This window comes from Lepisosteus oculatus, chromosome 4 (genome assembly GCF_040954835.1).
Source record: "Lepisosteus oculatus isolate fLepOcu1 chromosome 4, fLepOcu1.hap2, whole genome shotgun sequence".
Lineage (NCBI taxonomy): Eukaryota > Metazoa > Chordata > Actinopteri > Semionotiformes > Lepisosteidae > Lepisosteus > Lepisosteus oculatus.
In genome coordinates, this window is record NC_090699.1 from 37,110,963 (window position 1) to 37,126,685 (window position 15,723).

The 15,723-nt window shown below is 34.8% G+C and overlaps 1 protein-coding gene across 1 annotated transcript in view; it reads left to right on the forward strand.

The window, feature by feature from the left end:
- The window catches only part of sorcs3a (sortilin related VPS10 domain containing receptor 3a), a 273,164-nt gene extending 265,805 nt beyond the window's left edge, over nt 1–7,359 (forward strand). Inside the window, exon 27 of the mRNA XM_006630827.3 lies at nt 1,679–7,359. Within this exon, the coding sequence (XP_006630890.2) occupies nt 1,679–1,743 (65 nt within the window). The 3' untranslated portion in view covers nt 1,744–7,359. The remainder of the gene's footprint in view (nt 1–1,678) is intronic.
- Nucleotides 7,360–15,723: the final 8,364 nt, after the last annotated feature.

A 15,723-nucleotide genomic window follows, 5' to 3' on the forward strand; every position in this document is an offset into this window, starting at 1 on the left:
GGAAGTGGTGTGCCATCCAGGAGTGTATCCTGCCTTGTGCCTGTTGCTTGGTAGGATAGGCTCCGTGCTTCCCTGTGATCCCATATGGGATTAAGTTGTTAGAAAATGGATGGATGAACTGCATACTGTGTATGTTCTGACTGAAAAAAAGAATTTGAGAATTATTTAACAATTCTCAATTGCACCAATTTTTTTTTAAAACCCACCATAAAAGTCTGAAAGTAAACAGACAAATACTCTGTTTTTTAATGTGTTGCTAAACATATACTGTTTAGAAAACTATACACATTTAATAAATGAAAGCAGCCAAATGGACTGAGCAATAATAAGTAATTATCACATATTTAACAAACTATTAAAGAATCATTCTACATTAGAACAAGATACCTACATATCCTCTGTATGTGAAGCGTTTTAACCTAGAAATATACTGGAGCTTAAACAATGCTAAAAACGTTTTTGTATTTATATTACCATTAGAATCCTTGCTTGACCTTTTGCCTACTTAAGAAGTCATTTTTTGCTAGTTCAGCCTTATTCATTCCTGAATTGGGCTTCCTGAATTTCAACAAAAAGTATTTTCTTGCCATTAATACCCTGCCCTTTCCTTCTTTTGTGTTTTTCACTCCTTCATAACCTGTTATGAATAGAAGCCTGAGACACTTTGTCTGGACACAGTTGTTCTTCACAAAAAAACAACGACAAAAATAAAAACTTTACTCTGCAGGACTGAAAGTATAGGGTAGCAATGTCAAATATTGAATAAAAATGTGTATTTCGGGGTAACTTTATTAAGAATTCACAGATCCCAGAATAACAGTTAGCTTTATTGTTATTTTACACAATGTGACTGAAAATGGTTTGAAAAGGGTAAAATAAGAGATCCGTTCAGTATCTTGTTGTAATCAATTATCAAGCTGTATGATTATCAGGTTGTGATGTCTGCACAGAGCAATCAATAAATTCTGTATTTCTCTGTGGCCTTCACCACTGTAGTTGGTTGAGAGCACCAGAAATTATTATTAGTTTTCATGACCTTTATAAGGCTTCAACACAAATTGATTCTATTTCAGTTTGGATTCTGTTGCCAAAGTACAAAGGCACCATAAGAGATGCAGGAAATCTAGTAATAGGCGAGACTGAAAACAGTGGACTGCAAACTTGCCACCATATGAGAATATTCTCCTCCCTTGATGTATTTACTAATACTTAATCTCTTCAGAATGCAGTAAGGAAACAGCATAAAAGCAATTCATCCTTTCACATTTTTTCTGTTACTAATATTATTGTGGGAGGTCATTATTTTGATCTTAGCTTTTGCTTAAACAAATAATTATACCAAGTAACTTCCGAGAAGGTTCTGAAGGACAGGGCTGGGAAAGGTTACTGTTGGTGTTCTGGGTATCATTCACTTAGCTTTAAAACACTGCTTCAGCCTTGTGATAATATGGGCATAGTGATGCATATCCATTAAATATACTGTCAAACCTTCTTGGCCTGTTTATGGTGCTTGCCACAGCTCCTATCTTCATTAAAGGGCATGTTACAATTTCTACATTTCTAATCTTTAAACCATTCCAATCTAGTTGAAAAAAGGGAAAATAATTATTTTCATATAACAATTTGAAGATTTGTACTCATCTGTTGAACTAATCTTTTTTTTTTACTGTTTTACCAGGAGGAATCCCTAAAGTCAGTGAGAGTGAAAGCACAAGGGAAATTCCAAACTGCACTAGCGTTTAAAAACCCGTGATGCAACGAAGTGTACAAACGTTTCGAGATTTGGAGGTTCTTTTTTGTAATTCTAAAACACAGTCAATGTTAATAGTTTTTTAAGGACCTCATTTATACAGATTTGCATGGGTGTGTCTTGTTTTACAAGATGTATGGGTTCGATCGGAATCTACTTATCAAGGCATTTTTTTATCCTAAATAAATCTTTCTTAATTTTGAGAAAGCAGGAATTATAAACAAAGTTAGAGAGCACCTGTGGAGTGTGTTGCTGTTGTTACACCACTGTGTTGTTCATTTATTTGTCACATACATTAATAAAAGTGCTGTTGGGCAAAAATTAAACAGCTCTTATGACAAAAGAGGACAATGTATTTTTGTACATAGCTTGGGCATTTAGCATTTTAGGAAAATAACCATTGTCTTATCATCCTTTTCTTGATACTGTAAATGTTCAATTTCATGCAGCAGTATTAAATCTCTATTTTTGTTTTGCATATTAAAAATCTTGCTTGGCCATCTGACATATCACATGAGCAGGTAGTTCTTAGAAATAAACTGGATTGTTGATTCCTTAAATTATATTAATAGGTTTTTACAATATTGTTTTTATCTTTGTAAGTGCACCCACTTTTCCTTCTATGTGTTGACCAGTCCTTTTTAAGTGCTGAGATCTGAGCTACTTTGACGGGACATAATTGTTCCTTTTTGGGACTAACTATAAAAATTAAAGATTGATTGCAGAGTAGTATGTTTTTAAAGGTATCTCATTTTGAGATAAAGGTATAAAAAAGATACCTCCATTTTTATCTTTTGTCTTTTCACTTTCAAGCAAGCACAATCAAAGAAAAGAGTGAAGGAATGTCCTCTACATAATCAGAATGTATGTCAGGAAAGGGATTTTTTTCATTTCAAATATTTCCAGCTCATGCAGTACAAAGGTCAGGATTTAGAGGACTATTTAAAGAATGCAAACTTTTAAGCAATGCACATCATACAGAAAGAAATTTTCAAATAAGGCAGTTCTCCCTTGCTGTAAAAAAAAGAATGTTCCGATAAAGAATTTATTCTGATTAAAATACAATGAAACCTTCTATAATGAATGAGTTGTGTTACTGTTCACTTTTGAATTTTAGTCAGCACTTTCCAGCAGTGAATTAAATAAAATGGAATTATACTGTTGACCCTGTTGTTTTTAACATTCTGAGAAGTGATAGAAATGGATATGCTTCTAAAATATGGAAATTATTAGTAGCCACCATGTAGATTGGCTTTCAGAGACAGGTTTAAGATCATCAGGTAATGCATTATTAATGTTATTGATGAATGTGGAGGCACACATGGAAAGCTGTACATGTAATTGGAAAAGGAAGAAGTCATTGCCACTGTACATTTTGATATGTAGGCTCAGACCACAGACTTAGATAGCCACAGACTACAGTCTTGTGAATGGTCTCGTGATGAAGACAGCAAATTGGCTATAGGTCAGAGGTAAACAAAACTAAGGTGTTGATGAGTATCCTTTCACTTATTTGCACCTCATCTTTGAATACATACACTTCCTAACTTGGCTTAAACAACATATCTTAGCAACACATTTGCCAAGTTTCTCTGTGGGACAGCAGTCTTTTCAGGGGGGATCTAAACCTTATTTTTAATGTTTCTTTAACATCAAGATACGAATGGTCTAGTGTCAGAGAGCTATCCTCATTGATTTTCTTGTTGCAATGGTATTCAGGTTTTTTGGTCTCCAGGGGGAAATGGGTTAATTTTACTGTATAGTACTAGTTCTATTAAAACAGAATTTACTCCTGCGTTTGTAACTTTTTTTTTCTGTGTGTTTTCTCTTTGTAAATAGGCATTCTTAACCTTTCACTTGATTCTGGAACTGTATAACACCAGTAGACCTGACCACAGTATGTTTTAAATACTTATGTTGGGTGAGAAACAAGACATTACCTTGCAAACAGCTTTCTTTTAGTTTTTCGTTCAATGAGGTCCTGGACTTGTGCATGTTAATACTGAGGACACAGGTGGTATACTGTAGATAAAGCCTGTTGTATATAGTTCTTTTTTAATTTCCTAAATAAGACATACAGTTCAATACATTCAACTGGATTAAAAAATATGCTTCACCCTTTTTAATTTATTTTTCAAGTCTTTAATCATGGAACCCTTAAAAGTGTTTCAATTGTTTGCCCTGCTCTCTCAGCCGACAATTTTATTTGAATTCTAATAAGATGTGGGTTGAGACTTTTTATTCCTTGCTATTGATGTTGTAATGCAATTGGTCAGTTGCAGCTATAATTACCTGACATAAAATTAATATGAATTAATATTATATTTAACAAACTTCCTTCCTGATGCTCACAATTACAGTCCAATCAATTGCTAAATTTAAAATAATTGATTTACACAAACAACCAGAAAAAAATGGACAATTGGCTGAATGTTTTGTGTACAAATTTGCATTTTCACATGAAAATATCTGCTAAGGCAATCTTTAGATAAACTCATATGTACAGAGCCTAGTTATTTCCACTGTTTATATAGTATGAAATATTGGTATGAATACAGCCAGCCTTTACTGCCATTAATATCACTGTAAAGAAAAACAAACTTTTTTGTATGTAAATGTTATTTTCCATATATGAAGTATATATTCCTAGAGGAAAAAATACAAAAAAACTTAATGTACGTAAAGTTGACAAACTAAGAACATTATCTTCTGTAGGATACTTATATGAAGAGATCAAAATATATTATACTACTGTGTTGTGTGTTTTAGGTTCCCAGAAGATAAAATGCATACTTTTAAACAATAGACAAAAGCAAACCACTGCTTTAAACTGTATCTCTCCCAGGTGAAAAGAGTCAGGAAACAAAGTCCTATACTTTTAACACAAATAGAAAACAGGCGTGCTGGTTGCTGACAATTAATATTAACAGTAAAGGAAGACTTAAATTACAGGTAGATCAATTAAGTGAAGTATTTTCAGCTGTAAAAGATTGTCTATATACAGTAAGTGCAAGGTTTTATGTACACTAAGGAAATGTGAATGTCTACTGAATGTGAGTCTCATCTGAACCGAGAAAACAAAAGGTGTTATGTTGTAAACTGTAAAATTTACAAAGGATTTATCTACCAACAGTTACTGAAAAGTGACATTTAGTACAGTACTAAGATTCAGCTATTTTATGCATCTGGCAATTTATCTTTTTCCCGAAATTACCGTATGTTTTTTCTAGATCAAAATATACATTTGGAGTTATCTTAAAATTTTAAAAGTATATACATTAAAGATACATAGCAAAATACATACTGTATGTTTAAAAGACAACACAGAGGAAGAGCTTGCCAATGCATCAGACATTTTTAAAAAACAGTCTATTTGCCAGCCAGCAGGAGTTTGAAAACCAAACAATATCAATGTGTTTGCTTCAAGCCATTACAATTATTCATGAAAGCACTCAGAAAACAATTAATGAGTACCAGCTAAGATACATTATAAATAATTTATTTTGATTTAAGTTGAAATCATGGTTACTTTTTACCTCAAATGACTTTAATTGCTATCTGCTATCTCAAAACTTTTTCAGAAAATGAACAATTGATTCAGCTGAAGCACAAGAGGGCTAATTTCACATTAACTTTGTCAACAGAAATTGGAATCTTACTCTTTTATCCCATCATCTTCCAAGAAAAAAATAACCACAAATGGGGAAAGTAGGATAGTAGGATAAATTCAGTTTAAATTATTAAAGCTGTAGAACAACCCCTTATTAGAGAATGTACATGAAGTAATTACATCAGAATTAGCATTTTATCTTTTAAAGCCAATAGATTGTTGTCTCCTTATTCTTCAAGCCTGCACCGATCTTGATACCATGTATTCCACACCTTATGTATTGTACTTATTTGTGATTTTCTTTTAATGTGTATCAAAGATAAAACATTTATCTTATCATGCCTCATCTTAAAACCAGTCAGAAGTGAACAACTCAATATGTGCACCTCCTTTGTAGCTGGTATTGTACCATTTGCAGTAATGAGCACCCATAGGTTGATGCGTTGGCACTCTTTCCACTGATTTACATCTCTGCTTTTTGCATGCAGGAATGAATGACATGCTGATGTCAGCATATAATTACATGAAGAGTAGCTCAAGGAGAAAAGTGCAGGTATTCAGAAATTATTGATTTCTTGACTGCTGAAGAATTGTATGGTTTCTTCAAATTTAAAATGCTTCTAAGAATGGCTTCTAAGAGATTGTGCACAAGAGTAATGAACAATGAAACATTCTCTTTCTTGTCTGTTTTGTTCTCATTTCATTCTGCTGTGTTTAGAGTTTTGTTTTAAATTCTCACATAATTTCACAAGAGATGTGCAAGGTTGTAAAATGTAAAGTGAATAAGAACCTAAAAACAGAAACTTCATTTAAATAAACTGATATCTATCCTATCATATCTTGTAACAGTCCTAGTAGATTTATTTACTGTATGTGGACATTTTTTGTGACAGTGGTACATATGATAGAAAAGCTTAGGTTACAGGGCATTTCATTGAAACAAATTCTGAGCACCATATTACAACTGAACAGTGAGGTCAGAGCAGTAATAGATTGTTTTTTTTTTATTTTGTCAGAATGGAATAGAAGTTTGGGAGAAGGTCCTAATCTCACCCACTTCCAGACTCTTATGTACAGTATATTTATATACACTTCCTGAATTTCTCTTTTCACATCTCTCTCTCACCTCTCCTGCCACCCCATTTTCATCCTTACAACACCCCCCTACTGCAGGTCATTCCTTGCAAAAGTGAGGTGTCTTGCAGCTTCATCCTTAGTGTTAGGTTACCGTTCCCTCAAACAGGCCAAACAAGTTAAGCTAAACAAACCTTTAATAAATTATCATCTGTGTCTCATTTATTAGGATCTCATTGACCTGCTGAAATGATTATAACATAACATAACATAATATACTATATATATATATTTGTCTGATTGATTCTTAGCTTTCTCTAACATTACTGTTGTACAAGCCAAGTAGAAAATGCACTCAATTTTGGTTGACTTAAGTCTGTTGTTTCTAAAGCCAACATTCCTGTTGTACAAGCCAAGTAGAAAATGCACTCAATTTTGGTTGACTTAAGTCTGTTGTTTCTAAAGCCAAAATTCTCCATTGGCTGGTATTTTCTGTCATCATGGTAATATTTTAAGCATTGTAATACAGATGCTACATTCTATCAGCTTGAAACATCTAGAAACAAGATGTCTTAGAGATGTGTCATATCAGCATTCCAGAGAAAAACAAATGATCAGTATATAATATTAGTGCAATTTTGCACGCTTTTATAGCAAAATTAAAGAGCTTTCCTAAGAATGTAATTGACAGATTCTGGGAATAGGATATACACTATCATGAATCTTCTGTAAGTCCACATACAGTAATTAATCACTTGTAAATCCTTCAGTGGGCAAACAGTTGCAACATTTTGTCTGCACAGAAACTATGAATGCATGCACCTTCATATATGTTGTTCTTGAGTTTCTTGTTTATTTCAATATTTCTACTGTAAAGAGACTGTCATTTTGAAATCGTTGAAAATAAATGTATTTTTGTACATCACATAGAACCTTGTTGCTTTCTTTGTGACTTTGCTACTTTTTCAAAATCTCCAGTACCGTGTTGTTTCTTAAATATAGAAAACCCGCTATTATCCAACAATGCAGGAATCACTTACTGTATGTCTGTACTAAGACAAACTGAAATAATAAGTATAATAGTCAGTAGAATAATACTGTAGATTAAACTGATTTAATTATAAAAAATCAATTACCTTTTAAGTACTACTGCACTATTCCAAATTTATAAATATGATTACATCTGTAAAACAAGTGTTTCCATCAAGAAAGATAAAAGTGAAATGCTAATAAAGTTGTTTTCTAAAACTGGTAATAAAAAAATCAATAGGTTAACGGAGCATCTCATGTTTCTGCTTTTTAACACACTTTTGTTTACCTTTTCTACACTATATAATCTCTAGGGTGGCACTGTGGCACAGTGGTTAACATTTTTGCTCCTTAGACATGTGAATCTTAAAATTAGTTATTCAACACACATGCTGAAAGAAAGATGGAACTTCAAAGTTACACCAGGTATTGAAATATATACATTAAATAACTAAATCTATGAATGTGTATATACTGTAGCATACAGTATGTTGTTTAATTGCAGTTCACCTACTGTATCTATACTAAAGTATACATTTTATGTAGGACATTATCTGATTCCATGTATGGTTCATAGAAGACATAGATACCTTATTCAGGTTATGGTTATTTGATTCCAGAGATGGTGAAAACTGTGAAAACAAGGGGTCTGAACTGCACAAACACAGTATTCTAGCTGCATGTTTCAAAACAGAGCGAAAACTCCCTAGACTACCAGATTAATTTGCACTGAGGGAAAGGAAGGCTTCAGTGCATTATTCATCGTGAAAGGCAACCTTTTCTGATCTGCTTCTCTGTTATCTCATGGTGGCTGACATGAAAATTAAATTTAATTTGATGGGCGCTGCTCGAGAGGCTTGCAGAAACACAACATCAAGGATGAGCATGCCGGCAAATTTTCAGAAATGAGAGTGAACACAGCTAACTGGGATTGTCTCTTTGGTTAGCAACGAGGTGATTGGAAACAGGATTCTGCTGCATTTGATAAAAGACCCCTGTCAGAAAAGATGGCAGCATTGTCATTTCAGAACTCTACCCATGGGATTGCATTCACCAGCTTTGGAAGTACTCTGTCACTAAATAGGCTTCCTTCAATTGTACTTCATTTCACTTTTGCAGAATGTGCTGTTGGCAGACCTGAGTCTAACACTCCAGCATGAAATAGATATCCTGGATGGCAGCCTGGCACAAACAAGCCTATTTTTCTTTATTCCCCAGGGAAAGCTGGAAACATGCTTATTATGCTGGTGGTCAGATTAATCTTAGGCCCTGTCTTTCTTTCACCTTTGGTATATAATACAATGCATTTCAGATACATGCATACTTGTAAGAATGTCTTGTTCTGTGGGTTACTGATAGACCTATAATCCACTTAGAAATTCATGCCATTGTGGGCTGGGCTGCTGTATTATCATCCAATAACCCCAATGAGCACTGTTTTCTCTCTTGTATGATTCAATAAAAAATAGTCATAATATCATTCAGTGTCAAACAACAGTTGGATTTGTTTCAAAATAATTTTGTTTGGGGCTGTTACCAAGTATTTCAGGAGTAGAGCTTTGAAAACTTAGAACAGGAATAAACAAACTTTGTCTCATGGGAATGAGTTAGTAGTACTGTAGTGTGTATGTCTGTAATCAAGGTATTAAGTTTTATTCCAGTTTCACAAAATAACCTACTTTAGTATGTTAAAAAAAACTTTGAAATAAATAAACTGCCACTTATAAAAAATCCTATACCACCACAATTAAAAAAAACTTTAAAAATCTAATAATTATTTCTATACAGACACTTCATTCTTTTGATTAAAATAAGAGAGTTTGGACCACCTAGCACCTTTGGTTGCTTTGCTCAGATCAAATGTTTTATGAAAGATGCCAAGGTATCCACTTCAACAAAGTAATATAGTTTGTTCCAGACTCTCACAAACCATATTTCCTGTTCTCATTTTTAAGTGCACTATCTCATAGTTTGCAGTTACATACTGTATATACTGATGGAAAAAAGAAACACAACACCTCCCCCTCTGCATGCTGGCCCTCTGGTCTGTGTGGAACAGGCTGAAGAGTGAGTTATCTGTGAAGAGGACCTGATGCCACTGCCAACAAGTCCATCGCAGCCTCTGTCTGGTCCAAGCAAATCTGGTGTGATGTCTAGGAGGTGTGAGCAGAGGGCCTCTGAAAGGTCACCTTGCTCTAAGACCAGCAGCATGGAGCCTCACTGTCCTGTCACTGATGCGGGCATTGAGTCTGCTGGCAGTTTCAGCAGCAATACAGGTGTCAGATGTGAAATGATCTCTCAGATGGATTGAATCTTGGACAGTCATCCTACTGGTCTGCTGAAACCTTCTCTGCAGTCGGGACACAATGGAGTGGCTTACTCCATAGTGTCTGGCAATGCTGGCACATGAAATGCCTGCCTGCAGCATGCCAATGGCCTTCTCCCTTGCTTCTGGTGACATGTGAGGCATTATGAAATGCACAGAAAACTGAGGCCTTTTTCTTGCAGTGACCTAAGCTTTGATTTAAGGAGTTTTTAAAGGTGACCTGATCAGGCATTGTTCCTGGACTTCATTGAGTAAAAGTGCACCTAACAAGCTTTCATGTGATTGGCAAGTTGCAATGCCTCACTGCAAAAGCTGTATTGCTACTCAGAGGGCTTAAAACAAAATGACAACTTTTTGTGAAAGTACATACTGTAAGCTGTAACTATGGTATTCTCATTCCAGAAAATGTTGTTTCTTTTTTCCATTAGTATACAGTATATATATATATTTACAATATTAATTTATAACATAACAAATTATGCAGAAAACCCAAAGAAAAAAATTAAAGATAAGCACATAATTAATTAAATTTTAAGTAAAGGTTCAGGAGGAAGTCAAACCCTAATGTCACCCAATTGATCCCACCTATGTAAAAGTATAATGATTCTATCTTACCAGCTTTCATATTTTAGTTTTCATAATATAATTTTGTTATATTATACCTCTTGCAAGAATCAAACCTTACCATGCAACACCATATGGCTTCCTTTTTCTACCACCTGAATGAAGGAAACCAAACTCAATTGTTTTTGTATCACAACAAGACACATAACTCTATCATTATTCGAGTTCAACCACCCCAGAACTCCAATCAGCCTTACCTGGATTCAAATTCTTGTCATTTATTTTTTTTCAGCTCTATAACCTGCACTCTTCATCTGTTCTGCACAGCAGCAGGTACCATCTTTTAGCCTTCTTTCCATCTTCTGTCCATCAACCCTATCACAAATACTTCAGCAGCTGGTCTCATCTCTCTAAACTCTGTCTCTTCCGATCTCAGCAGCACCAATCTATAATTTCTTACACTTACACTTATATGGTGCTTTTCTGGACAATTCAACAAAGGGTTGAATTCTTTCATGCAACTTTAAATGTATCTGCTGTTGATAAGACTAGGGGTCTGCAGACACAAAGAATCTCAAAGAATTGCTTTTGTGTGGAAGGCCAATCGTAACTATATACTTTTAGAAAATGCTGACAGCTCAGTTATGTACACATCTCCTGTTTGAGGTAGACATTTGCTTGACCAATAGAAATTAAATATAACTGAAGTTTTTCCTTTTGAGGCTTAAGCTCTTTGTCTTATCAAGTAAGTGTATAAAAGGTTATCTGTAACTTTTCTTGCTAGAACCATCCTCCTAATTGCAGGAAGGGTGATTCTCTTAGGCCAAATATACAATAAACTCTTCTTCTGCTTGACAAAAAGGTCTCCAGTGGATTTTTACTCTACGTGTACCACCCACCTGGATGATGCAATGGCAGCCAAAGTGCATCAATATGCTAAACACACTTTAGCTATCAGTGGGGAGTAGAACAGAGCAATGAAGACAATTCATAGGCCATTATTGGTAAAGGCTAGTGGGGAACAGGGCCAGCTCAGTGGAGTAACACCTTACTCTTTTCAAGAAATGCCCTGGGATTTCTAATGACCACAGAGAGTCGGAACCTCAGTTTTATGTCTCATCCGAAGGATGGCACCTTTTTTGAGACAATAGGGCCCACGTGGTCTGTGAGGTGAGTGCTCCCTACTGGTCCCAACTACCCCTTCTTCTAGCAGCACACTTACTTTACCTTTCCAGGAGGTCTCCCAACCCGGTTCTGGCAAAGCTCACACCTGCTTTGCTTCAGTGGGTACCAATTTGGAATTGAAGGGGTTATATACTGTAGCTGCAGGCTAAAACGTTGAGTCTGTGCTCAACTTTTCCAGTGACCAAAACTATCTTTGCTTCTGCCTTTTTTTTTTTTTCAAATCAGCCACCCCAGTCTGATATTTCCACACTTCATAAACAGCAGCCTGCTCACTGTGATCACCATGCCATCCTCCGTTATACCTCAGGTCATACAGATGATATCACTCCTCTGCGGAGTTCCAGTGCAACCATGTTCCTGGAGCAACCATCCATTCCATTCTTTATGCACATCATCTCTCTCCCTCCTTCACTCTCTCTCACCCCTTCCATGGTCCCTGTCTGTCCTGTTCTTTTGTTTCTCCTATGTTTGTCTTCAGTTTTATCAATGGGCATCCTACCCATTATTACTTTAACTACAGCAATGTTTTCCATTGTTTTAACTCTTCCTCTATCCACCTCTTTCCACTGTCAAGGAGTACACCTGCCAGGAGCTTAACTATCTATCAGCTCAGGACTAGTTTTTTACAGGCAGGGGGACATCCCTTCCACCTGCAACATATGCTGTGGTCCCTGTTTCACTGAGTGTCCTGGTCACTGCTCAGGCTGCAGGCTCATCATCAGCATTTAGTAAACTGTTTGTCATTTTTAGGGGAGGATCTACAGTACATAGAGCTAAAGTAATGCAGCTCAGATGTTGACTTAAAGTGTCTTCAAGTTGGTTTTCTTCTCTTATTCAGATTAATTAAGCTAATAAAGCAAACAAATTTAAATCATGCCCTTAGTCTACCTTAGAGTTAAACTGAACTTCTGAAATTAAACTTTGAGTGAAAGTTTAGGAGATCAAACTCTAAACCCACTCAGTTTTGCCCTTCTACATGCATAACTACATGCATTTGCACATTTTGCTTAGAATTTCTTCCTGCACCCCCTCTTCACCTTTCACCAGATCCCTGGCTCATATCTCATGAAGAGAGGGGTGGTGGTGGGGGCGTTCCGACAAACTTGGCCTACCAGTGTGGTTGGGTTCTCTCAATCTCTACTGCACCTTAATTGCTTTACAGCTGAAACTGTGTTTTTATTGTACTTAACTGTTGACTACACCAACAAAACTGTAGCATAGATATCATTTTATCAGATTTTCTTATAAGAAGAATAAACACAATTTGAGACTATGTACACTAAACAACATGTAGTTTATCTCAGTTACATCAACTCCAGGTATTAATGATCCAGATTACATTGACAAAACAGATAACATCTCACCTTTTCTGAAGATTTTCTAATACTAATTAACAAGTATGAAGCTAATAACTATCACATAGGGTTGGTAAGGTGAGAGAAAAAAAATACTGTTCAATTATGTAATTATGTTTTTCCATGTCAATTTGCCTCAGTTTCATATCCACCACCTTTTTGACATTTTTTTATATTTATGTATTCATATATTAGATACCACTGCATATAAACTGGTCTATTCATAATCTTGATTAGTCACTGAAAAGGGGCTTGACTCCACTGCTGGTGAGTCAACCTGAAGTGACTTAGTCCAGCCTCCAGAATACTGATGATATAGGAACAAGTAACAGGTTTATTCCATGCTGAAAAAAAGAAGAAAGAAAACACAACGTTTCGGCTGTGGAGCCTTCTCCAGGTGTGAAGAACACCTAAAGAAGGCTCCACGGCCGAAACGTTGTGTTTTCTTTCTTCTTTTTTTCAGCGTGGAATAAACCTGTTACTTGTTCCTTTGCAGCCTACGCAGCCTGACGCAGCCACCCACCTGAACTACTGACAAAATAGTTTGATGGGCTGTCCTCTTGATAACAGGGGCATTGGTTGCTTTCTTTGATTTTTCTTTCTTTATTTTCAACATGTTTAACAGTGATAATGAGAAATTACCTCATCACCTCTGCCCTATCAGCAATCTCACTAATGATTTAGTGCTTACAAAGCAATCAAAGTCACTCAAGTGTGTCACAGTCAGTCATGAATGATCAATTAATCTAAATGACACAGAAGCTTTTAAGCGATATTAAAAATTTGTAATCATTATCTATTATATATATTTGCACTTTCTAAAAAACAAAGACATATATATCACAAATATAGTGATTATAATTGTTAAATATTTGACATGTTGACATGTCATACTGTTATGCAGTCAATTTTTATTTTTAATTATTTATATATGATATAGTTATACAACAGGAATATTTACTGTAATTATGCACTTAATAACTTTTTCCCCTAAAGTCTAGTTAAGTATTTTCACAGTATGATGAGTTTAAATACTTGTTTTCCTACCATATTTATTGCTGCTTAAATAATTGTTTTCCTACCATATTTATCATCTTGAAAACAATATTCCTAAGTATTTCAAACCAATTAAAAATATGGTAATGTAACCATCTTATGAAATTTAATAAAGAGAAGGCAATATAACTCATCAGTTTCTAATGGGGCACACCTAACTTATAAATAACTTGCAGTGAACATAACTGATCAAGTAAAAATAGTCTCAAATGACACAGCAAACATCAGATATTATACAGTACATTTACACATGACGTACTGCATGATAATCGTGTTTTCTAACTTCATTTCTTCTATCATAAATCAATCATATAATCTTTGGTAATGGTAGGTGTTGTTTTGTAAGTAGTGGATTTTCTATACCTACTGTATTGTACATTTAGCTTTCTCCTCTTCCGACTCTTATAAAGCTTTCACACCCCTCTTATGTTCAACAGAATCTTTAATTTCAATATGTTGTTCTAGAGACCTCCCTGTGGATGAATGCATCTGATGAATGATTAGATTAGTCTGACCGAAGAGGTCATTTTCTATTCCAAACTCAGTTTTAAATCTTGATTTGTAAAAGCAAAATCTGAGAGATCAAATGTTCTAAAAATGTTACACAGCTGAAAGGTGGAATTAAGTGGTTTATACTATACAGTATATAGCTCACAATTGTTACATTGTTAAGGTCTAAAAGAAACACTCTGCTAATTGTACACAGAAGGCATGTTCAATGTATCTTTCTCAGGTTACAAAATAAAAAAAGTAAATAAAAGCTGCTTGTTGCATTAATAATAACAATATATTTTGTATTAATTTAAAAGTTATATTTTTGGCATTTATTATTATCTCAAAAATTATAGCTACAGTACAATCCAAACTCTTATGAACTGGTGTCTTATAATAAACACTTCCCATTATTTGTTGTTGTTTTCTTTTTTGTAGTTTGATAGGCAGAGATTTGGGATTGGCAATAAAAAAACCTTCTAAGTTTTAAAAGCTAAAAGACTCTTGACAGCAGTTTTACATATCTTCATTTTAATTAAATAATTTAGTTAATGAATGTGCAGTTATATAAACACCAAGATGCTTGTGAGCACACTCGTGTTTAATAGCACAAGGCAATTTCCCCTTTAAGTTTTAGCATTACTGAAACACAGAAAGGCCTCAACACATGTAACAGTACACAGCATCAATTAATGGAGATTCTTTAAATGGTGAAGCATCCCTTGAACTTGTGTGACAATTTCTTCTTGGCCTCTTTCATAATTCAATAAGGCTTCCTTGAGAGTTGAACAGTTTTCTTAATTGAAATACTGTAAAAGGTCTACAAGGACCAAATATACTGTGGTGGTTTGTTAGACACTGTCTTACTGTCATAGCTCAGAGATCTTTAAAACTTTATGCTGAACAAACTCTGTTTTGTTGTCTGCAGTAAAAAATAACCTGATTTTAAATTTAAGAAAGAATCTTCTCATTAGCAAATATTGTATTTTAATATGTAAAGACTTTATAGCCATACAGATCCACTGGATAAAAAATAGTAATTCCCCATCTGCATGAAAACTAAATTTAGTAAATCATCATCTTTTCTGAACATACACCCCTATATTCTCCAAGACAGGAAGCTGTTCTTACTGGATTTGCGTTATCTGTGGTTAACACAGTTTTCTCTATCTCAGATCTAGATCTCCAGATGACAGAAGTTCTTCAGCACATTGATAAGACACTTCAAGTCCAAATTCTGTGCTTAGCTTCAGAACATAGTAACAGATTCATTTTGACAATT